Source organism: Capra hircus, chromosome 29 (genome assembly GCF_001704415.2).
Source record: "Capra hircus breed San Clemente chromosome 29, ASM170441v1, whole genome shotgun sequence".
Classification (NCBI taxonomy): domain Eukaryota; kingdom Metazoa; phylum Chordata; class Mammalia; order Artiodactyla; family Bovidae; genus Capra; species Capra hircus.
In genome coordinates this window covers 42932770-42956795 of record NC_030836.1, presented here as the reverse complement: position 1 = coordinate 42956795, position 24026 = coordinate 42932770, and the positions used below count along the sequence as shown (strand labels likewise).

The 24026-nt window shown below is 55.0% G+C and overlaps 3 protein-coding genes across 6 annotated transcripts; 1 reads left to right on the top strand and 2 right to left on the bottom strand.

Moving 5' to 3' along the window:
- Window positions 107–2939, bottom strand: NUDT22 (nudix hydrolase 22). Of its 2 annotated transcripts, none has more exons than XM_005699845.3 (6): window positions 2799–2939; window positions 1900–2397; window positions 1467–1565; window positions 790–887; window positions 559–652; window positions 107–272 (listed from the first exon to the last, which is right to left on the bottom strand). In XM_005699845.3, the coding sequence occupies exons 1-6, from the start codon at window positions 2871–2873 to the stop codon at window positions 171–173; spliced, it is 966 nt and encodes a 321-aa protein (XP_005699902.2). In that variant the 5' UTR covers window positions 2874–2939; the 3' UTR covers window positions 107–170. The 2 variants fall into 2 exon arrangements, with proteins under 2 accessions (XP_005699902.2, XP_005699903.1); XM_005699846.2 differs by having other exon boundaries at window positions 2704–2802.
- On the top strand, window positions 2863–5366 carry TRPT1 (tRNA phosphotransferase 1). Of its 2 annotated transcripts, XM_005699844.3 has the most exons (8): window positions 2863–2929; window positions 3282–3368; window positions 3616–3697; window positions 4225–4394; window positions 4487–4661; window positions 4874–4930; window positions 5006–5116; window positions 5251–5366. In XM_005699844.3, the coding sequence occupies exons 2-8, from the start codon at window positions 3291–3293 to the stop codon at window positions 5340–5342; spliced, it is 765 nt and encodes a 254-aa protein (XP_005699901.2). In that variant the 5' UTR covers window positions 2863–2929; window positions 3282–3290; the 3' UTR covers window positions 5343–5366. The 2 variants fall into 2 exon arrangements, with proteins under 2 accessions (XP_005699901.2, XP_017898273.1); XM_018042784.1 differs by lacking the exon at window positions 3282–3368 and having other exon boundaries at window positions 2866–2929; window positions 5251–5365.
- Window positions 5313–23222, bottom strand: FERMT3 (fermitin family member 3). 2 transcript variants are annotated; one of them, XM_018042781.1, is made up of 15 exons: window positions 23081–23222; window positions 22349–22567; window positions 19099–19332; window positions 18761–18880; window positions 18478–18646; window positions 18166–18268; window positions 8542–8649; window positions 8261–8395; window positions 8129–8178; window positions 7897–8021; window positions 7564–7670; window positions 7168–7410; window positions 6677–6801; window positions 5960–6101; window positions 5313–5866 (listed from the first exon to the last, which is right to left on the bottom strand). In XM_018042781.1, exons 2-15 carry the CDS (start codon window positions 22506–22508, stop codon window positions 5687–5689), a joined length of 2001 nt encoding a protein of 666 aa, XP_017898270.1. In that variant the 5' UTR covers window positions 22509–22567; window positions 23081–23222; the 3' UTR covers window positions 5313–5686. The 2 variants fall into 2 exon arrangements, with proteins under 2 accessions (XP_017898270.1, XP_017898269.1); XM_018042780.1 differs by having other exon boundaries at window positions 22349–22521.

Genomic DNA, 24026 nt, shown 5'->3' with positions numbered 1-24026 from the left:
GGCTGGGCCTTTTTTTAACCCAAGTCACTTGTCCTGTCTCTCTCATCCACCTTGGGCTCTCCCAGGGGCCCCCTCTGTCTCATGGAAACAGCAGATGCCAAAAGAATCCAAGAATAAAGTCCTTTATTGTCTTCCGAGCTGTGGTGATAGGGCTGGGGACTCCAGGAGACTCAGGTGGAACTTCCCTGGACCCGGTTGTAGAGGAAGATGGCACCTTTGGCTGAGGGGCAGAGCTCAGCCCACATTTCAGTCTCCTGCAACCTCTGCATACTCTGTGGGGAGAGACAGTGAGACCCAGACATCTCAGAGTCAGGTTTCTTGTGGGAGCTGTGCCCACAGTTCCTGAGCCTCAGAGCCTCATGTTAAGGGAGCTGAGCAGGTCCCTGGCACTCTCCTTTGGGCTGAAGGTAACCCCGTGAGGACTTCTGGCTCTAGAGAGAAACTCTGAGACCTGGGAGCCCCGTCTGACTCAGGCCTGGGAGACAGACATGCATCACCAGGCCTCTGCAAGCCCCAACCCAGCTGCTTATCCAAATGACACACTTTGCCACCTCGAACCTGTTTCTCCACAAAGATGATTCCTGTGGATTCGTGGGCCTCAGGTCCCCCACTCATGTAGTGTTTCCTCACCTGCTCAGAAGTCAGGCTGCACCTGGACAGGATGTGAGAGTGGCCTGGTGAGTGCTTAGCCCCTGGAGGGTCCCTGTGGAGCACCAGCTCCCTCAGCCATGCCCCTCAACCACCCACCTAATCCAGGACCCAGGATTCTGTCCCCCAGAGATCACTCACTGGACGTAAAACTCAGCACTGGCACGGCCGGCACTGGTCTCATTGCAGGCGATGCCCAACAGCAGCGGCTGGCTCAGGGTGAGTGGCGGCACATTCACCTGGGGCCAGGGGTACCACCTGTCAGTGCCCAATTCCCATGTCCCTGCCCCCTCAATGAAGAACAGCATGTTACCCTAGTACAGCATTTTACAGTTTGTAGTTCAAGTGCCGAGAGTCACAGAAAGTCCGATCTTGGGCACGTTCATTTCATGTGGGAAAACGAACTGGAGAGATGGAACAGTTTGCCCAGAGTCACCCAAGGGAAGTTGCTTTAGTAACTGGGACTCCTATTTATCCCTCTTTTCAACAAACCTGGTGGGGAAGTAGGCAAGACATTTATCATTATCCCCACTGTAGGGAGGAAAACCCTGAGGCACACAGAGGCAAGGGTTAGAATTCCACTTCAAGTGTGCCTAGCTGCAAAGCCAAGCTCTTTGCTCAATGCTGGATGCCTAGGACTTCCCTGACAGTCCAGCACTTAGGAGTCCTGTACTCTCACTGCCAAAGCCCTAGGTTCAATCCCTGGTCAGGAAACTAAGATCCCACAAGCCATGTGCCAGTCTGGAGCTGTGGAATTCTGGCTTGTTCTACCTCCTCCCTCCTTGCCCACAGCTCTGTTCCGCCTGCCCTTCACTCACCTCATCACAGATCTCCTGGAGGACACTGGAGAAGAGCTCATGCACCACCAGCTCCCCAGGGAGGTCCTTGTGCAGGGGGCTGTCACCTGGGCACAGGGCCTGTGAGAGGTCAAGCTCAGTCTCTGCTCCCCTCTTTCTGCCCTACTTTTCCCCCACACTCCCTGGCCCTGAGGGCCACTTTCTCTGACCCCAGCCCCCTTTTTCCAGATGCGCAACTACAGGTTCAGCTAGGTTCTCAATCCCCACCCCCAACCCCACCCCCAGTTCCCTAGCTTCCCATGGGTCTGGGGCAGGATTCAGCAGAGAGGCTGAGAGGCTACCCCTAAGAAGAGACTTTGGAGAAGCACCAGGCCAACTCCCCTTTTAAGAGATGAGGAAGACAATGCTGAGCTTTGTGGCTCTTTGTGCCTCTGCACCCAGCCTGGCATCTCACCTGAGGCTCAGGATGCCCACCGGGCACGTCCACCAGCCCAGGTGCCTCAGCCACCTGGCCAGATCGGCGCAGGAAGACAAGGAAGTCATCAGCAGTGGCCAGTGCAGCGCCCACGCCCAGGGGGTCCGCCAGGTAGGCTTGCTTGTCACCCCAGTCGGTGGCCCCCTGCTGTCGCAGCCAGGCAGCTGAGCTGGCCCAGTTGGTCCCCAGGAAGTCTTGATAGGAAGTAAGGCCCAGGCGCAGGAGCAGCTGTGGCCCTGGCGAGCCAGTGGGCGCCAGTGTGGCGGAGTGCAGGCGGAACTTGGGGGCATTAAAGAGCCAGGGCTGGGCCTGAAGCCGGCTCTCCCAGATGGCGGTGATGGCCTTGTCCCCTCCTGGCAGCGGGCGACGATCATAGGCTGGGCTCAGCTCAGCCCGAACCTGCTTCTCAGGCAGCCCCCCGAGGGGGCACTGCAGCAGCAGGGACACCTCAGGGTCCATGGCCTGGAGAGGGCAGTTCTGGGGACGACACAGCCAAGCCTGTCACCTCGGGGGGCCCACAGCCTCCCTTGGACGCGGCAGCTGGCCCCCTCTGTCACAGACTTCCTGAGGGTACCCAACCCCCCGCCCCCCAGCCCTTCTGCACTCCCCTGACCACTCCCTGGGCAGTAAAATGTCTTATCATCCCAGCAAGAGCTCCGAGGCTCCTGCTACCAGACATCCCTTAGACTCCCCGGCATCCCTACAACCCAGAGGTCCTGGGTCCTGTCTCCCCCGCCAGTGCCCCTGTCTCCCCAAACCAAAGGTCTTGCCTCCCCGCAGTACCCCTGTCTCCGCAAACCAAAGGTCCTGGCTCCAACTCTAGACATGCCGGGACCCCTCCCACCGTCTGGAAGCTCCAGCTTCCAGCTGGCACTCACCAGCCCACTCTCCCGCAGGCTCCGCCCCTTTCCTCGGAACGGAAGTGCCTGCCTCCTTCTTTCTCGGCTTCTCATTGGCCGGTCCCGGCGCTCAGGGCCCCGCCGGATCAGCTGCCCGGCACCCCGAGTCGGTGAGCCTTCCTGTCTGTCCCCACTCCGTCTGTCTGGCCGACCCAAACAATTCCGCCCCTTAGCCTGGATGCGGGCCGCGCCTCCCGAGGCGCGCCTTGCGGAGCAGACCAGCGAGCCTACATCAGGGGGGCTCAGCTTCCCTGGGACCCGTGGCTGACATAGTGTGACCTTGGGAAGTTTTGCCTGCTGGGCCTCAGTTTCCCTATCGGCTCCAGGGAGTTGGGGGTGGGAAGTGAATTTAGTGATCTGAATATCCCCCTCCCAGCTCTCACATCTTGAGGCTCTGTGACACGGGGCAGCATGGGGATGTGGGAGGGTCCTTAACAGTCTCCGTGTTACTGCTCCCCACAGGTCTTGGCCATGAACTCCACTGGAGGAAGGAGGAGGGAAGCAGCTGGGCCCAAGGGTAGAAGGGCTCACAGACCCCCCCGGGACCAGGTGCTCCCCTCTCCACCCTCACCCCTGCTCCCAGTGTGGGAGGGCAGGGGAGGGCAGCTCTGAGCCCGGCTCCCTGGGAAATGCTGATGGCATGGGAGCGGGAGCTGCTGGGTCATACTGTTCCCAGGAGCACAGGGACTGCTGTCCCTCTGGTCTCCTTCTGCGGCAGGTCACTCAGATTTCAGGGTGAGCAGCTGGGAAGGCAGGGTCACCACTGAGACTGAGGGTCAGCGCTGGGCTCTTTCAGGACCGAGACGTCCAGCTGTCCAAGGCTCTGTCCTACGCCCTGCGCCATGGGGCCCTGAAGCTGGGCCTTCCCATGCGGGCTGGTAAGTGGACGTCTTAGGGGCTGGGCACAGGAGTGCTTAGAGCCCAGGGAGTAGAGTGAGCTGGTCGGTAATCGCCTTCCGCCATGGTTCCTACCACAGTCCTCGGGGCCAGCACAGTAGGTACAGGGAAGGCTGAGGCCCAGAGCCCAGGATCATGTCCAGGGCGGACTGGGAGAGGAGCCTGTTGTCTGGCCAGGCCTGGTGATACCTCCAGCCCAGTGGCCCAATAAACACACCGAGATTGGGCACTAGGGGTGTTGGGGCAACAGATGTTTATTGAGTGTCCACTCTGGGCTGGGTTCTGTCCTCAAAAAGGTCCCTTGATCTTTGTGACCCTCTGTGAGACAGGGGGGTCCTGTCTCTCCGTGAGACAGAGCCTATTTCATGTAAGGTGAGGGACTGAGGCCCAGAAAGGGGGGACTTTCTAAAGGTCACACGGGCTCTGGTCTTGCGGTTTGAGGCTCCTCCTGTAAACTCTGGCCCAGGCCGGAGCAAGGTCAATTCCTTACCACCCTGGCTTCCCACAGATGGTTTCGTGCCCCTGGACGCCCTCCTGCAGCTGCCCCAGTTCCGCAGCTTCTCAGCTGAAGATGTTCAACGCGTGGTGGACACCAATGTGAAGCAGCGCTTTGCCCTGCAGCCAGGGGACCCCAGCACCGGCCCCCTCATCCGGGCCAATCAGGGTCACTCCCTACAGGTGGGTACTAAGGGAACAAGTGGCAGAGCCATGTGTGACCCCTGCCTGTGAGGGGAGGGTCACTGCCGCCCTTCCCCCGACATCCATCCCAGGTGCCTGAGTTGGAGCTGGAGCCCCTGGAGACCCCGCAGGCCTTGCCCCTGATGCTCGTCCATGGCACATTCCGGCAGCACTGGCCGTCCATCCTGCTCAAGGGCCTATCCTGCCGAGGAAGGACACATATCCACCTGGCCCCAGGGCTGCCTGGGGACCCTGGTGTCATCAGTGGTCAGTGCCCCTCCCCCAAGCTACTCCTACACAATCTGTCCTTCCAGGTCCCCCTCCGAGGGTCATAGCCTCTTGTCTAGGGCCAGCCCATACGCTGCATGCAGGAACAAACCCCCTCCCCACCCACTGAAATGAGCCCAGGACCCCAGCCCACCCAGGTTTGATAACTACAATCCAGACACCCCAGGCCCCAGCTCCAATTGTCCACTCAGGCATGCGGCCAAATTGTGAAGTGGCTGTGTTCATCAATGGGCCCCTGGCCCTGGCAGGTGAGTCTGGACACAGGAGGGACCACCCCAGGCCTTCTGAGAGGGCTTGAGTCACAGGTCTAGCTTTGTCTGCAGATGGAATCCCCTTCTTTCGCTCTGCCAATGGTGTGATCCTGACTCCAGGGAATGCTGACGGCGTCCTGCCTCCCAAGTATTTCAAGGAGGCCCTGCAGCTGCGCCCTACCCGTAAGAACTACCACCCCAGCCAGCCTGTTCTTTGTGCCTGAAGCCTGTGCCCTCTGCCCTCACCTCTTTCCCAGCTTGCAACCTCAGACTGACTTAGCTCTCCCTTCTCTAACCAACTCTCCTCTCTGTCTCAGGAAAGACCCTCTCCTTGGCTGGTAATGAAAAGACAGAGCATCAGAGAGACCCCACTCATGGCTCCAGAGGAAGAGGGATGACCCAACAATAAAATATTTATTTTTTAAAAAATGTATGAAACTCTGAGTTATCATCCTGTGGCTGCAGCCAGTCTTCCTCGTGTGCTCAGGGACTTCAGCTGGGTCAGAGGTGTTGGTCCTGGCCACTCAGACAAGGGAAGGGCGGGTGCTGTGCAAATGAGGGCCCACCCTCCCGGAGGATGGCAGGGTCTGACCCAGCCAGGACCCTGGTCTACACAAAACCAGTGACAGTGAGTGAATGGGTCCGGCTCGGTCGTTGCATGTCTGGAGAGGGTGTGGATGGTGAGTCCCAGTGGGTGTGGACTTAGGAGTGGTCATGGCAGGTGGTGAGCAGGCGGGGGCAGTGAGACAGGCTTCAAAAGGCCTCGTGGCCTCCCGTGAGCTGCAGGAAGAGGTCCTCATCCAGCTCCTCCCCCCGGGCCCTCTCCCGCGTGGACAGGAAGATGTAGCCCCCAATGTACTCATGCACAATGCGGCAGCTGGCGGACACGCAGCTGAAAGCCACGTTGATGTGCTCGTCAAACTCGATGGCCACCTGTGGGGCGGGTGGTCAGAGGGCTGGTGCCTTACCCCTGGCTGGGTCCAGCGCAGTCCCAGGTCCCTCCCCCGACCCTCACTCCAGGCCCACCTGCCGGATGTCCCAGTTGACATTCCACTGGCGCATGTTGCTGAAGCGCCAGGTCTTGACCACGTCGCCCACGGACAAGTCAATGCGGATCAGCCGGTTGTTGGCGATGCCCAGGATCTCATCTTTCCTGCTGCCCTTGAACCTGGTGCCCAAGTGGAGAGTGTGAGGGGGGAACCCCCGACTCTGCATGGCCCTGGAACCCACCCAGAGAGCCTGGTGTAGCACTCAGGAGCAAGCTGGCAAGTTAGTCCCTTAGTTTCTCTGGGTCTCAAGTTCCTCATGGAAAATGGGGCTTCACTGATGTAATCACTATGACAGCATTTAGCAGCGTCAGCCAAATAGTCCATGCCTTTCAATAGGAACATTTTTTTTTTAGCATCATCCTCAGCTTGTTCCTGTCTACAGGCTCGGAAAGTGGGCAGTCAAAGGGGGTGCTCCCTTCACAGCAACCACTCAACCTTGTCCTATAGACCAGCTGCCCAAGGCCCAGAGAGAGACCGGTGTGTGGCATGGCTGGGATGGGTGCAGGGGGCCACCCACTCTCTCGGCCTGATCGCTGTCTAGTGTGTGCTGCACAGGTGCAGGATGGAGGGGGTGTACACGGGCTGCCCTCAGTAAGGTCTACCCTCCGAGGACAGGAAGGAAGGCTTCACATGGTGCCCCCAGGCAGCAGGGGAGGGCTGTGTCTAATTGAGCAGGCTAGGGTGGGGCTCCTACCTGACCACAACATAGGAGATGCCGAAGTCGGGGAGGGACTGCCAGGCCTGGATGAAACGCAGCTGGGCCTCAGACAATGAGAGCTGGGCCACGTTCTGGTGGGCTTCCAGGATCCGTGGAGTGAGCTGCAGGACCATGCTGGTGAGGGGCTGCCAAGGTCCCTGAGACCCCCCTGCCTGTCCCCATCAAGGAGAGAGGATGTAGAGCCTGGGGTGGGGACAGTGCCAAGCCTGGGGTGGGGAGTGCCCATCGTGGGGCCACTGACGTGCACCCTGTCTGCATTCAGCCACGTGAGCTGAGCCAGGCCCTGAGGAGGACGGGGCAGCTGGACTGTGACCCCTCCCAGAGGGTTATACCCAGTCTCAGGACCCGGGAAGGAGAAGGAGCGAGTGAGGGCGTGCATTTCCAGGGGAAGGGTCTGTGGAGATCCAGAGGTCGAGGCTGGCCAGGTAAACCCTCTGGTCATTCCCACCACCCACTCTCCCTGGCACCTGTTTGGCCTTGAACTTTCTCTGGAAGCGTGGGGCCACAAGGCCATAAGGGTTGAGGCCCTCGGCGGAGGCATCAGGACCCTGAGGATGGTTGCCAGAGCCCCCGCCGCCGCCGCCGCCTGTCCGCTGCAGGCTGAGGAAGGCCAGGATGGCCTGCACCTCGCTGGAGTAGCTGCTGTCCGCCATGGTGCGGCCCTTGGAGGCCAGTCGGCAACCAGCCATCCAGCGGGCATACTGCTGTTCCTGGGGTGGGATGGGCGGGAAGAGAGGTGAGGACCCTGGTCTGACCCTGACCCTTGCCCCTTGCCTGGCCCCGTCTCGTGCCCCTGGCTTGGCCCCGCCCAGCACCCATTTAGCTCGAGCCTCCAGGGGCCCTGGTCCCGGCCCTTCACGCACATCCTGGCAGCGCAGGTAGATCTCACTCATGCCCTCAGGGGAGGGCACCAGGAGTTTGATGCAGAACTTCTGGCCTGAGACGTTGACATCGGGGACCACTTCACAGCCTGGAGGAAGAAGGGATGGGCTAGGAGGCTGGGGAGAGGAGCCCTGGTGCGAGGGCCCTGGGTGAATGCCAGCCCTGCACAGCGGCCTCGGGTCAGAGGGCATCTTCCGGCCCCTAGTTGGAGACAGGTGAGAGCATTCACCTGGCCAGTCCCAGGTGGGTCAGATGAGGCCCCTGCATGCCCCTGCCCCACCCCTGTCCTTGTCCCGCAGACCGCCATCACTCACCCTTGAGGTTGAGCTGCTGGATGGGGTCCGCGGGGGCCTCTTCCTGGCTCTTGTAGTAGGACAGGGTGGTCTCCTTGAACACCACCCAGTGCTGGCGGTACCCCTTCAGAGTCAGTTTCCGGGGCCTAAGGGTGTGGCGGGAGGTTCAGGACAGGCCACCCCCCTCTCTACCATCCTCTCTCCGCACTGGGCCTGCCTCCAGCAGGGCTGCCAAGGCTGGACCCAGACTCACCGGAAGATCCGGAGATGGTCCTTGAGTTCTGGGATGGTGGTGAGGCTGTCCTGGGGAAAAGAGGAGTCAGGGGGGCCACCCAGACCCTGCGCTCAGCCCTGACCCCAGCCCTTGACTGGAGCCCCTCCTCACCAGCATGTCCGTGGGTGCCGACCCCTCCAGCTTCACCTCCAGGTTGCTCAGGGCTGCATCCAGGTCGTCCAGCCCTGAGTCTGTGCCTGCCGGTTCGTCCACCTCCCCGCTCTGGGACAGCTTGTTGATGTGGTACTGGAGGGGGCACGTGGCCAGGGACGGCTGAGCCGGCAGCTCATTTGCCCAACAGGGCTTCCCCTGATGCAGGGTTCCCGCTGGAAGACCCTGCCCTGGGCCTGGCCCGCACCCAGCCCCCAGGGGCCCCCCGGCCTGCCCGGCACCTGTAGGGCTGCAAACACCATCATCTCCTCCTCGGTGCAGTCAATCTCTTCCAGCAGCAGGTCCCACCGAGCCTGCTCGTACAACTGGGTCAGCCGCACTGGGTCTGTCTGGAGGGAGGGGCAGGCTGGGTTGGTTGGGTGACATCTGTCCTGAGCACCCCATGCACCCAGCTCCCCACGAGCCTCCGGCCTCAGCCCGGCCTGTGCTGTGCAAGCTCATGGAGTCGTTCCACAGGGGCAGCAGACCCCAACCCCAGCCTGCCAACCCCATCTGCCCAGGCAGGCGGCGGCTTCTTCCCTCTAAACCTTTCTGGGCAGATATTGACTATTTGTCTACTGTGTGCCCTGCGTGAAGGGACAAGGCTGGGGCTGAGTAAATCTCTCAATAAATAAGTGATTCAAAGCGATAAAGGAAGTAACTTCCAAAGCAGGGGCTCACTCGTGTGCTCAGGCAAGAAGCCCACAAGTTTGATGGTGATGAGAAAGAATGGAACTAGGGTGTGGGGCGGGGGGAGGGCTGCTACTCCCCAGAAGGAAGCATTCCGGGAAGGCTTCCCTGGGGAGGTGGCTTGCTGTGCTGACACCTGGGAATGACAAGGAGCCACTGACGAGAAGAGTGGTAGGAAGGACATTCCAGAGAGAAGGAGCAGGGAGCTCAAAGGGGCAACCCCAGTTACCCATGGAAGTAAGACTAAGCCCACACTCCCTCTGAAACCCACCAACATCAATAGCAAAGGCATAACAAGGATAAAGGCAAAAGAACTAAGAAGAGAGAGGGGACTAAAGCAGGTTGAGAGATACTAACAAAATTTTGGAAGACGAAAAGCACAAACATGGACAGGGACTGAGTTGCAGGGATGGAGAGCTGGGTTCTCACACTCTTTTCCCTCTCTTGTTCTATGGCAAAGGCACTAATGAGTTTGGAAAAATCAGAAAGCAAACAGCAAAAAGAACTAAGACCTGAACAAAGGCATCCCAGTTCATGTCGTAGACAGGCTCAGGTCTGGGAGGTGAAGGTGTTAGTCGCTCAGTCGTGTCCTACTCTTTGCAACCCCATGGATTGTAGCCCTCCAGACGCCTCTGTCCATGGAATTCTCCAGGCAGGAATACTGGAGTGGGTTGCCTCGCCCTTCTCCAGGGGATCTTCCCAACCCAAGGATTGAACCCTCATCCCCTACATTGCAGGTGGATTCTTTACTGTCTGAGCCACCAGGGAAGCCTTTCTGTGAAGTGAGGGTGGGCTCAAATGAGGACCATAGAAAGTCTGTAAATGGAACAGTCCCTCCCTACTTCCTGCAGCTGAGTGACTCCCTGCTCCCAGCTGGCACCTGGTAGAAACCAGAGATTTACTCTCTCAAGATGCTGAGCCAGTGCATCTGGCACTCCCGGCACAGCTGGGTGGGAGTAAGTGGTACTGAAAACAGCTGAATGAGGAGAAAGTTGGCATTTTGAAAGATGAGATACCCTCAGCCCTTCTCCATTTGCCATCAAAGACATTGGCAATGAGCCTTCTATTCCCCAGTCAGGAGATCAGAGCTTTCACTGCTGAGAAGCCAAAGAGAAATCCCCCAAAATGAGGGGCATTCCTGCCCCATTTTCCCCAGGAAACCCTCCCAAATGCCAAGCCCTATTCATCCACTCAGGTTTCTAATTGGCTTCTTAGAGCCTTTCTAAGTATGAAAGAGCAGGCAGGGATTATCCACATTTAACAAAAACTGCTGGCATGAACTATAGTCAGGGGGAAAAAGAACTTGGAGGAAATAAAGACAATGTAGAGAGCAGAAAAAAGCTTTAAACACTAGTTGAAATCCTTACAGAGACAAAATTCTATGCTCATAAAACAAGAACAGGAAGCTATTTTGCAAAGGAATGTAATCATAAAGGTATAGTAATTAAGACAACATGGTATTGACAGAGACAAATTGATCAATGGAATCAAAAAGAGTTAGAGGCAGGGACTTTGCTGGTGGTCCAGCGGCTGAAACTCTGTGCTCCCAGTGCCGGGGGCCCAGGTTCCATCCCTAGATCCCACACGCTGCAACTAAGAGTTAACATGCCACAAATAGTCTCGCGTACTGCAAGGAAGATCAAAGGTCCTGCATGTTGCGAACTAACACCCGACACTCCCAAACAATTCTTAAAAAATATTTAAAAAGAGAGTCAGAGAGAGACTCATGTATGTTCACCTTGGGGCAAGGGAAATCTCGCCATCACTGGGGAAAGGATGTTCTTTTCAATAAATGGACCTGGGTCAATTGGATACCCATATGATTTAAAAAAAATTTTTTTAACTAAAAAAATGTAAAGTATTTGTATCTCTGCCTCTTACAACATACAAGCTCCAGTTGAGTTGCAGATCTGAATATCAAAGTGAAAACCGTAAAATCTTTAGAGAAAAATAGGACTACATCTGTGCAATTTTAGAATAAAAGGTTTCTTAAACAGGATGCAAAATATATTAATCATGAAACAAAAATATGACTCAGACTATATTAAAATTAGGAGCTCGTGTTTCTCAAAATAAACTACTAAGAGAAGGAAAAGGCAAAGTATTCTGGTCTTTGTGAAAATATATTCACAATATATTTATCTGTCAAAGTACTCTGCACAGAATATATGAGGTACTCCTATAAGGCTATACGAAAAAGATAAGTACCTCAGTGTAGAAACTGGTAAAACATTGGACAGCAACTTCACAAAAGAGGATATCCAAAGGGCTGATAGTCATGTGAAAAAGTTCTCAACTTGATTAGCCATCAGGGAAATGTACATTAAAGCCACATAGGAAAGCAAATCAGTGGTTGCCTGGGTGTGGAAGAAGGAATGACTGCAAATGGGCACTAGAGAACTTTCTGGGGTGATGGAAATGTTCTAAGATTGGATTGTGGTGATGGTTGCATAGCTGTATCTTACTACAAATAAACTGCTTACAGTGGGTGGTTTTTATGGTATATAAGTTATATCTCAGTAAAACTGCTTGAATAAACAAACAAAATACCATATGAGATGCTATTACACACCCACCTGAATAGCTAAGATGGGAAAGGTAGGAAATACCATGCACTGGTGAATTTGTGGAGCAGCTGAAACTCTCATCACTGCTGGTAGGGGTATATGGGGTGTAGTTATCTACTACAGCTAGACCAGTGCCTGCCCCATAACCTCTGGTGGCTCAGAGAGTAAAGAATCTGCCTGCAATGCAGGGGACCCGGGTTCACTCCCTGGGTTGGGAAGATCCCCTGGAGAAGGAAATGGCTACCCACCCCAGTATTCTTGCCTGGAGAATTCCATGGACAGAAGAGCCTGGTGGGCTATAGTTCATGGCGTCACAAAGAATAGGACACACTTTCACTTTTCAAACTAGTGCGTGCCCTACAACCCAGCAATTCCACCTCTTGGTGTATACCTTACAGATACTATGGTATATGTTCACCAAAAGACATATGCTGGAATGTTCATAGTGTTTCTATTCATAATAGCCCAATCTGAAAACTGTACAATGCCCATCAACAAGAGAATGGAGGACTTGCCTGGTGTGCTGGGTAAGAGACCTCCTGCCAAGGCAGGGGACACGAATTCAATCCCTGGTCTGGGAAGATTTCATGTGCCATGGAGCAACTAAGCTCATGCTCCACAACTGCTGAGCCCACAGGCCTGCACACGGCAGTGCAGAGCCGGTGCAGCCAAAAATTAATAATAACAAACAATAGAATGGAGAATTAAAATCAATTGTCGTGTATTGACAGCCTGAAATATTACACACCAGTGAGAAATATGCTACCCTATATGCAACATGGATGAATCATACAAGCATAATGCTGAGTGAAAAAAAAATAGACATAAAAGAGTATATAGAATGTCTGATTTCCTTTATGTAAATTTCAAATATGGGCAAAACTAATCTATCGTGTTAGCAGTAACATTAATGGTTCCCCCTGTGGGAGATACTGCTTGGCTTCTGAATGCTGGTAAAGTTCTATTGCTTGATGTGTTGGTGACATTTGTGAGTATTTCTAAATGTATATGACACTAAAAAATAAAAAACACTAAAAAGGGACAGTCAGAAAATAAGAGCTCTTAAAATTTAAAAAGACAGTTGCAGAAATTATAAAGTCAATCGATCATTTGGAAGATCAGTCAAGGAACTTTCCAGAAAGTAGAACAAAAAGACAAAAAAACATGAAAAAGGAAAAGAAAAGATAAATATCTATTTTTTTCTTGTAAAAATAAATCCAGGAGGTGTAATATATACTAAGTTCCAAGAGGGGGGAAAAAAAAAAAAAACAGAAAAATGGAAGGCAGTAAATTATTAAAGAGTTTGTATTTCCAGAACTCAAGGACCCAGGCTTCTGATCTGAAAGGGCTCAGCAAGTGTGTGGGACAATCAAAGAAGAAAGATTCACATGAGGACATACTATTGAGAGATTTTTTTTTTAAACATCAAGAGATAAGGAAAAGATTCTTTTGTGTCTTGTTTTTGGTTTGGCTGTGCTGTGTGGCTTGTAAGATCTCAGTTTCCTGATGTGGAATTGAACCCAGGTTATGGCAGTGAAATTGCTGAATCCCAACCACTAGATCACCAGGCAACTCCCAAGAAGATTCTTTAGTTTCTGGGGCCTTTCCTACTCCTCCAAGAAAAATTGAAAGGGTCACATATGGAAGGGTTGAAAATTAAATGGAGTTAGATTCTTCAACAGAAACACTAGAAACTCGAGGACAATGAGAGGTTGCTTCACAATTTGGCAGGAAAATGTTTCAAACCTAGAATTATGCAAACTTTCATGTGAGGGCAGACCAGCGACCTTTTCAAACACACAGGATTTCAAACCACTTAGGGAAAGCTATTACCAGTTTGCCATTTTAGGGCAAGTCATTGAAATAGAAGCTCCATTGAGATGAGGGAGTCAGGAATCAAGAAGTCAGCTATAGGAATTACCAGGAAATAGTGAAGGGAAGTTCAAGGACAGCAGTCAATCAATGGGTCTAGATTGCTGCCATTCCACGGTTCTCTCCAAGATGTAACACTGGTTGATACCCTAAAGTAACCAATCATTTTGAAAGGGGCATTGTGCTCCAGCTGCAGTGTTGGAGGGACTGGGTTATGTTGGAGGAACATCCCACCTCATCACTCTGAAGAGCTCTCATGGCAGGCCACGGATTCACGGAGAGTGTCCAGAGAGATTTTTGGCATCTCACTTCTAATTGTGCACAGATAGGCAATTAACAGATGGTAAAGAATCTGCCTGCAATGCGGGAAACCTGGGTTGGGAAGAACCCCTGGAGGAGGGCATGGAAACTCACTCCAGTATTCTTGCCTGGAGAATCTCCACAGACAGAGGATCCTGGAGACAGTCTATGGGGTTGCAAAAAGTCAGACACGACTGAGCAACTAAGCACAGCACAGACAGTTAACAGAAAATAAATAAACCATGAAAGGAAGTATAGTCACTCTGTGGCTTAGCTCAGAACGCTATTTATATGTGTTACCATTTACAACTGCGCTCATGTTGTTTTAACCAAAAACTACAACACAGCTCAGTTGGGAAGATGCAAAAGAGGTGTATGTTGTAGGGGAAGGAGGGAGGATATAAGACAGCTAAATTTTCATCTTTCATACAAAGTGAATAGATAATGCATGGAATGAAAAAAAAATCAAGGGAATAGACATATCTAAGTTTGTCATATAGAGGCAAACACTAGAATAAAAAGCTAGACTTAAAACCTACAGTCTCTAGGGATCAGAAATCTGGAATAAGAAGAGGTAGAAAGGAAGTGTTTTTCTGTTGTTGTTATTACTATTGGGACTATTCAACTCCTTAAGCTGTTATTTTGATTAAAAATAAAATTTAAGGGATTTTCCTAGTGGTGCAATGGTTAAGACTCTGTGCTTCCACTGCGTGCGTGGGGTACGGATTTGATCCCTGCTCAGGGAACTAAGATCCCACATACCACAGGTGCAGCCAAAACACAAAACAAAATAAAACATTTAATTTACAAAACAAAGAAAACAGGAAAACCAAATGGATTTTAGATAGTGGATAACAGACCACCCTGAACAGCAACCACTAATCGCTATGAAACAAGTGAATGAATGGTGAGATTTCCCCAGCTTGCTGCCTGGAGCAAGTGTGAATGCTGCAGGCCAGAGGAGGACCCCAAATGGAGCCCAGCATATTCCCCAAGGTGAGAGGTGAGCAGGTGCAGCCGAGAATTTGGTGAGTCTAAGGCAGCTAGAATTCACAGGGCAGAGGGCTGCAGAGGAGACAACTGCACAGAGAGAACGTTCTGCATGGAATTAGCAGAGGGCTCCTTTTGAGTCTTTAGCTGATGAATGAGTGTACGTGTGTGTATAAGAAAACAAGCCCAGGCTGATGGAAGAAAACACTGAAAGACACACGTGGACATTTGCCAGAGCTCACACCAGGGTGGGAAGAGTTCATACTCCCAACAGAGACTGGAGAAACCTCATCATATGTATACAACATCAGAATACTCAGGAGGCCCTTGCCTCAGTAATAGGGTAAATTTTTGTCCAGTCTAATTAATAATTGCCTTTGCCTTTATGTATGCTCAGTTTTGTCCAACTCTTTGTTGCCCCCATGGACTATGGTCCACCAGGTTCCCCTGGCCGTGGAATTTTCCAAGCAAGAATACTAGAGTGGGTTGCCATTTCCTACTTCAGAGGATCTTCCTGACCCAGGGTTTGAACCTACATCTCTCTCTCTCTCTCTCTCTCTCTCTCTCTCTCTCTCCCTCTCTCTCCCTCTCTCTCCCTCTCTCTCCCTCTCTCTCCCTCTCTCTCCCTCTCTCTCCCTCTCTCTCCCTCTCTCTCCCTCTCTCTCTCTCTCTCTCTCTCTCTCTCTCTCTCTCTCTTGTGTCTCCTACATTGGTATGCAGATTCTTTACCAATTGGCCACCTGGGAAGTCCTAACTAATTATTATAAATTACAATTATTAATGTTCAAAGCAAACCTTAGAAGGATCAAACTGTTTCCAAGTGCCTTAACTTTATCCCCGAATAAGATTTTAAAGTGTTTAAAAAACCCAGCACGTAAGAGCATAGGATTTGTAGGGTCTGGTATCAAATTAAAAATTATCAGGCATGAAAAGAAGCAGAAAAATACAACTCATAATTAGGAGATAATCAATAGAAGCAGATCCAGAAATGACACAGACAATAGAATTAGTAGACAAAAACACTAAAAAGGTTTTATTTTTTTGGCCTTGCTGCATGTGCGATCTTACTTCCCCACCCACGGATGGTTTAGTCTTAACCACTGGACTGCTAGGGAAGTTCCTAAAATGTTATTTTAAATATATCTCGTATGTTCAAGAAGATAGAGGAAAGCATGACCATGTTAAGGAGAGATGGAAAATGTTGAAAAGGTCAAAACTGAACTTCTAGGCAGGGTAATAATGGCAGATTAGACAAGGGAGAAGAAAAGATTCGTAAACTTGAAGATAGAGCAATAGAACTATTCAAAATGAAACACAGGAAAATCAGGCTGGGGGAAAGAAAAAACTGAACAGAGCTTGTGTGAACTGTGGGACGATTTTCAGTGTCTAATCATCATGCAATCAGACTCCCATAAAACGGAGGCGCAGAAGAGATACATGAAGAAATAAAGGTCAAAGATTCTCCAAATCTGATGAAAACTACAAACTCAGATTCCAGAGGCTCAATGGACCCCAAGCATGAGTAACTTGAAGCAAACTAAGGCATAGGATCATCATTCTTTAAAGCCAGTGGTAAAGAGAAAACCGTTTAACAGCAGTCAGAAAAAGACACATTACCTACAAAGGAACAAGCCACAAGACTGTGAGGCAGTATTTTTAAGGAAAAAAAAATATTGACCGAGAACGCTACATCAAAGAACAGTATTTTTCAAAATCAAGGGCAAAATAATGACTTACAGAGACAAACAAAAACTGAAAGAATTCATCACCAGTAGGTCAGCTTGAAAAGAAATGTTAAAGGAAGTCCTTCAGGCAGACAGAAAATGATACCAGCTGGAAATCCAAACCTATACACTGGGATAAAGAGCGTAGGAAATGGTGTGTGTGTAGGCAGAGAGGAAAGACTGCTTTTTATATTTTAAAAAATGGATTTGCAGGACAATTGACTGAGGGAACTGTCTTGTGTCTTGACTGTATCAGGTCAAGGTCCTGATCATGATACTGGTTGGGGGTAACTGGGTAACCAGTGCCAGGTGTCTGGGATCTCATGTATTAGTTCTTATAACTGTCTGTGAGTCTACAGTTACCTCAAAACCAAAAGTTTAATAAAAAATAATGGACCGGCTATTAAAGCTTAAATAATTACAATGGGACTTCCCTGGTGGCGCAGTGGATAAGAATCTGCTTATTGATGCTGGAGACATGGGTTCAATCCCTGGTCCAGAAAGATTCCACTTGGTGCAACTAAGCTTGAGCACCACAACTACTGAGCCTGCGCTCTAGAGCCTGGGAGCCACAACAAGAGACGTGTAAGTGCCGCGTTTTTGCCATGAGTCCGTGGTAGGAGGAAGCACTGGGCAGACAGGGAATCAAGAGTTTTGTTTCAAACAGAAGTTGAGATGCCTGTTAGGTGCCAGAGCAGAGATGGCCAGTTGGATATGAGAGTCTAGGGCTTGGACACAAGAGTCTAGAGCTCAAGGAGGAAGGTCTGGGGTGGAGGTGGTAAAACTGAGAGCTTCAAGAGCACAGAGATGATCCTGAAACCCAGGAGGCTGGAGCTTCCTGGGAGAGAGGGTGGAGAGAGGAGCCTGGAGAGGGAGCCCTGGGGCCCGCAACTCCCAGAGGCTGCGGAGACAGGAGGAAGGGCAGAGAGGGGCAGGGCAGCTGTAGACCCCCGAGCAGCGCGTGGGGATCCTAAGCAGTCACGTAAGAAGCGGACTGGGGCACTTCCCTGGTAGGCCAGTGGTTAAGGCTCCATGCTTCCACGGCAGGGGCCACAAGTTCCATCCGTGGTCGGGAACTAAGATCCCGCACGCCCTCCGCGCGGTACAGACAAAACCAAAACAGCATGGAGGGCTTGGTCACCTCAACAGGACAGGGATGAAAGGCTCCAGGATGGAGTTGGCTGAGGAGAGAGAGGGCATCAAGCAGTACCCACTGGAAAGGCTTCTGGGGAGCAAAGACACGGCACCCCAGGGTTCTGTAGACAACGATGCTTACAAGCTTTGCAGGGAAGAGGGGACAGAGAAGCGGGGCTTTTGAGCCTGTTTGTTGCCATGCCGACGGCAGGCAGGGAGGGAGCTATACAGGTGTCTGCCTGCAAAGCTTCACCCCTCACCTGCCCTGGTTCCTGCCAGTCCCAGTGCCGCTGCCTACAGAAAGCCTGCCCTGAGCCCAGGTGCGGGCGTCTTTCGCTTGAGCAGACTTCCCAGCACCTACCACGGTCTACACTGAGCTGTCTCTCCCTGTCGACCCTTGAGGAACAGGCCTTGGCATCCACGGGGGCCCAGCACCATGTTGGTGGAGCTAACCAACGGGGGTGTGGACCGACAAACAGCCAGCTGGACAGACTCCCACAGGTGTCTAACCTTCGCGGAGCCCAGACCTCTGACACAAGGTCCCCCGCGTCCCACTGACCCAGCCTCCCTTCTCCCTGACCCGGCCCACCTTGGGATCCAGGTCAAAGAAGCTGTAGTACTTGAAGCGCAGCCAGAGTGTATCCCCAGCCTTGACGCCCTGCTGCATGAGGCACCGCGAGGAGTCCAGCCACCTGGGCCAGAGCACAGGCCGGGGGTCAGGGCCGAGCCAGGGGCAGCGGGGAGGTGCAGGGGGCCGGGCTGGCTCGGGGGCAAGCACACACATACAGGAAAGGGGGCCTGGGGACGAGACCGAGCAGGCCACAGGGGAGGGGGTGGGCTCTGGGAGCAGGACACGTGGCGTGGGGCACCAGGGCACGTGCAGACCTGGGGGGCCGCGCACCTGCTGTGGAGCTGGGTTTTGTCCAAGAGGGAGCTGGGCCGAGGCAGGCGCTGCAGCAGAAGGGGGTCCGGCGGGGGCTGCGGCCGGCTCAGCATGTGGTAGCAGGCCTCCGTCTGGGCGCTGTCTGAGAAGTGGGCTGGCATCCCCCGGAACGACGCAGGGGCCACGCCTGGAGTGCGGGTGGGGGTCAGCCAGGCCCGGTACGCCTCACCCACCCACCCAGGCCTCTCCCAGGTGCCCCCCTCCCCAGCAGCATCCTTGGGCTGCCCCAGCCTGCGCTCACCCCCGACCAGGACGACCTTGGTCAGGTCATACACCTCCTCCTCCGGCTCCTTTTCTTTCTTCTTCTTCTTCTCCTTCTCGGGAGCCCGGAGCAGAGACAGCTCCTCAGGGTGCCGGATACCTGAGGGGAGCCGGGGCCTCAAGGTGGGGCCAGGGTCCTGCCCTGTGACCTCCCGCCCCACCCATGGGCAGTTTGGGGTGGGTCCCAGCCCCCCAAGCTGGAGGGGGAACAACAGCTCGGCATGGATGAGGTGACAGTGGCTGGGCCTGGCAAGGGAGGGACCTTCCCCCGGGCTGGACCCTGGCAGGGGGCAGCGTGGGGGCCACCCGAGGACTCACTGAGGAGCCGGCAGATGGCCACCATGGCCTGGAAGAGGGGCTGGGAGAAGCTGGCGCGGAGGCGCAGCGCCCGGCGGTTGGGCAGCCGCAGGATGACGGGCCGGTGCTGGGGCCCGAAGAAGAGACGGGCGTCGGCCAGGATCCCGTATTTGTCCAGCGTCCAGTGGGTCTGCAGCAGCCACTGCCTTTTCTGTTCCCACCAAATGGCGTGGTCTGACCAGTCCTGCTTGCGTTCTGTGGGGCCACAGGCAAGGGCGACCATGTCAGCCTAGGTGGGCCCTGTCCCCAGCGCTGAGCACAAGCCTGGGATCCAGAGGTGGTAAACACCCCCTCCCCGGCCCAGGCCAGGAGCAGGGCCAGGCTGGAGGCCTAGGACTGAGGTGGTGGCAGAACGGCTGTTTGCTGGCTAACCTGCAGGTCCCCTGGTGGGTGGAAGGTTTTTGACACGGGCACGTGGCCGCACCGGTACAGAGCACGCGCTTTCGGTTAGAGGTGCGAGCACCTCGAGGTCTCATGCAGCCAGTGACAGAAGACGCGCACTCCCCTCTTGATCCTCCCCCAGGAGCCTGAACCGGTGCCAGGTGAGACAAAGGAAGCGCCATGTCCCCTAGTGTCAGAGCCCTTCCTGGGGAGTGGTCTCCGGCCCCAACTCCACCTCCTTCCAGCCTCCTCCTGCCCAGAAGCACCCGCTGCGCCTTCACTGTTCTTGGTTTTACGGTACCCACTCCTGTCTCCTCAATCCCCTCTGCCCTTGTTCTCTCTCGCTGACCCCTCTCCAGGCCGGCCCCTGCCCATCCCCATTGGTTCAGGAAGAGGACCCTCTTCTCTCTCTTTGGCCATGCCTTTTCCCAGGGTGAGGGGAAGCCGGTCTCATCTAATCTATGGCTTCATCTTTCTGCTGTGAGCCCCAGGCCAGAAACCCACTGGCTAAGGGGCACATCCATTGGCTTCGATCATTCCAGAAACCTTTGTTCGCCTGCCTGCACGCCCAGCTCTGGGACTATGAATGCAGCAATCCTGAGTCCCAGCCCCCCAGAGGCTCCTCTTAACCTTGCTCTGCCTGACTCCGGGGGCGATGGGCAGGGCTTCCCAGGTGGCGCTAGTGGTAAAGAATCCACCTGCCAGTTCAGGAGACATAAAGAGACACAGGTTCAACCCCTGGGTCTGCCCCTGGAAGAGGAAATGGCAACTACTCCACTATTCTTGCCTGGAGAACCCCTTGGACAATGGAACCTGGCAGGCTACAGTCCACGGGGTTGCAAAGAGTTGGACACGACTTAGTGGACCGAGGCGCCCCCTCCCTTCATCAGCTCCCCGCAGACCCTGGGGACGGGGTGACAAGGGCCCTCCCGCTAGGCTGCCTCCCATTCACCTTCAGCCACATTTCATCCACGGCAGTCCCGCCTCCACACTCTACCTCCTGTCCATCCTTACTGCCTCCAGCCCGCCCTGTTGGGAGGGGCCTGCCTTAGCCCAACAGCCTTCGCTGGGAACCTTTCCTGCTGCTCTCCACCTCCAGGATGGAATCCCAAACAGCCGACAGAAGAACAGTCCCCCAGCCTTGTTCCTTGTCACACTCCAGGAGTCCTCCCTAGAGCCCCCCACGCTCACCCTGTTCAGAACACGCCCCGTGCCCCAGTGTCTTGCCTAGCTCCTCCCTGTTTGCAGCCCCCTCTCGAGATTCATGGGCTTCCCTTGTGGCTCAGCTGGTAAGAATCTGCAATGTGGGAGACCTGGGTTCGATCCCTGGGTTGGGAAGATCCCTCAGAGAAGGAAAAGGCTTCCCACGCCAGTATTCTGGCCTGGAGAATTCCACGGACCATACAGTCCATGGGGTCGCAGAGTCGGTCACAACTGAGCGACTTCCACTTCACTTCACTCAGGATTCACACTGTCCCAGGCTGGGTGCGACCTCCATGCTGGCTTCCCCTGTGCAGCAGCCCACCCTGGCCCTAAGCTGGCCCCTAAAGGTCGGTCTCACCTGCCCAGCTGTTCTCCAGGCCCCAGGTTGGCACTGCCGGCTTGGCTGGGCATCAGTGACTCTGATGCCCTAAGAAAGGAGTGGGAGTCGGTGGAGGGGGGACAGTATTTGCTGGGCGGGGGACAGGAGGAGCTGGAGGGACTCGACTCTGGGGGCCCAGCAGCCTGTGGAGGAGTGTCAACCACTCCAGTACTCTTGCTGGGAGAATCCCTTGGACAGAGGAACCTGGCAGGCTACAGTCCATGGGGTTGCAAAGAGTTGGACGTGACTTAGCACACACGCAGGCCTGACTCTGGACTCGACAAGGAGCACCAGGCTCCTTGCTGAGGCCTCTTGCTTTGCCGTGGACCGTCCCCCGGGGCCAGCTGGGCCTTCTCTTGGGGCACCTGGTCTTCACCCTCTCTGCCTTGCTCGGCCGGGCCTGCCTGAGTCTCTTCACCCGGTCTCCTGAGGGACCCTCTGCTGCCCACTTCTGCTTTCACAACCTCCTGGGGCCCTGCCTTCTGGAGGCTCCCCTCACTACCTCAGCCTTGTGGCCGGGCTGTCCGGAGGGGCCCCACACTCTCCACAAGCCACTGACCTCCCTCCTGGGCCGCACGTGGCGGGGTGGGGGCTGGATGGGCCTGAGGCAGCCCGCCCCCGCCCCGCACCCGCAGGGGCCCAGGTCGTGGGGTGGATGGGCCTATCGTGGGCCTGTCTTCCGGCTCTGGTTATCAGAGCCAGCCCGTCGCCCTCCCAGGAAGGGGCAGCCCCCACCCCAGCAGGGAGAGACGATGAGAAGCCCCCTGTCGCTGGCCCTGCTCCCCTCCGGGGTTGATACCACAGGAGGCTCTGCTGTAACTTCCTGTGGGGGCAGGGCCGTCCCACCCAGGCTGGGGCCTGTCACCAGCATGCTGAGGGCTTCCGCCCAGGGACAGGGCGTGGGAGCAGATCCCCGAGTCACCAGGAGCCCCCTCTGGCCTCCCCTTGGCCCCCAGAATGGGACCTTAGCCTCAGCCCAGGCAAGGCCTCTCCTGGCCCAGAGGACTGTGGCCGGGTCTGGTCCCTGGGGGTCTTGTCCCTGGGGGTCTTAGCAGAACCAGCTGGCATGGAGGAAGGGCGGACGACAGTGGGAGGGAGGGGAAGTTGACTTGGGGAAACGTCTTTTTTGGAACCAAATGATTAAGCTGGTGCCTGAGTCACTATGACTCCATTATCGAGGGCCACGCAGCAGGGCCGGCCCGGAAGCCCCGGGGGACCCAGTGGACGGCGGGGGTCGTGGGCACTCACTGATCTCCTCCACAATCTTCAGGAGCACACCACCGATGTGTGACTCCCCTGTGACGCGGAGGGTGAGCGACTCGGCCTCCGGGTCCTCCTCGCCTATGAACACGCGCAGCTCCCAGGACGAGTCGATGTAGTCCCCGGTGGCTGTCTTCATGCCTGCCATGGCTGCGGTGGCGCTGAGGAGAGGATGGGAAGGAGGCGACCGGGCAGCTGGGAGGTGGCCTGTGGTGCCCGGGACAGCAAGGGGCCAGAGGGCAAGCCTGCAGGTTAGAGCGCCGCGGCAGCAGCAAGACCCGGGGAGCTGGGTTGTTCCAGGTGAGAGACTCAGACCCCTTTCTCCATCACAATGGTTGAGTTTCGCAAGGGCCCCTCAAGAGACCACATTGCCCAGCCCTCTCCCTTTGTGCAGATGGGAAGATGAGGGCCCTAAGAGTAGGAAGGGGCTCCCCCAACACCACCCAGCTCAGTGCCAGAGCTGGGCCCAACGTCCACCTGCTTCCCCAGCCGACAGCCCAGCCCAAGCCCGCCCCGGCAGCTGCCCACCCTAGAAATGGTGAACCCAGCTCAGAAAACAGTCCCCATCAGACCCAAAGCTCCACCCCAAAGCCACTGACGCCTCTCAAGGGCCGTGGAAAGTCCAGGTTGCCGCACGGAGAGAGGCGTGCTGGGCAGAGAGGGCTGCCAGAGGGCGAGGACGAGGAGGGTCCTTGGGCCTCCAGCTGCCCGCCGGCTTACCTTGCCTGCAAGGGGCTGGGGCTGCAGGTGTGTGTGTGGGGCGGAGGTCGGCGCGTCAGCCACTCCTGGCCGTGGCCCACACACCTGCAGACCGCTGTGTGCTTCCTCCCCCTCCGCTTTCTCTTTGGAGTTTCCTTCAGAGGGCAGCCCTCACTTATCAGGAGCAGGGCGGGCTCGGCCCCTCCCCAGGGCGGGCGGGCGCTGGGTGCAGGAAGCGACTGCCAACACAGCCCTGCCTCTGCTACCAGTGAGCACAGGAAGCAAGTGGGGCTTGTGGACCCAACACCCCACAAAGGGTCCCCTCATTTGGAGGGAGGCTCGATGCAAACTAGAAAAGTCACCAGTTCGGGTTCCCTTGTAGGAAGCCATCCTTCTCTGGCCGGCTATGAGGTGGGGTCTTCCGGCTGCCAAGAGCGAGAGCGGATGCATTGAAAGGATGGGTTATTTAGGGACCTGATAGGTCAAGCCAGAGGTTTCCCAGGTGGTGCAGCAGCAAAGAATCCACCTGCAATGCAAGAGACGTGCATTCAATCCCTGGGTTGGGAAGTTCCCATGGAGAAGGAAATGGCAACTCACTCCAGGATTCTTGCCTGGAAAATTCCATGAAGAGAGCCTGCTGGGCCACAGCCCATGGGGGTCGCAGAGTCGGATACAATTGAGCACACACGCAGGTCAAGTCAGCTCAAGCCCAAGAATGCCTCTTATCACCACAAAGTAGATCATTAAAGGCCCCACGGGAAGCAACTTTCTTGTCTTTCTTGTTCCCAGTAAGGGACTATTTTCCTGCCAACCTCAGAGCTGCCCAGGGGAATAGCTGAACAGAAAGTGAAAGTCAAGTTGCTTAGTCGTGTCCAACTCTTTGCAACCCCATGGACTGTAGCCTACCAGGCTTCTCGGTCCACGGGATTTTCCAGGCCAAGAGGACGGGAGCGGGTTGCCACTTCCT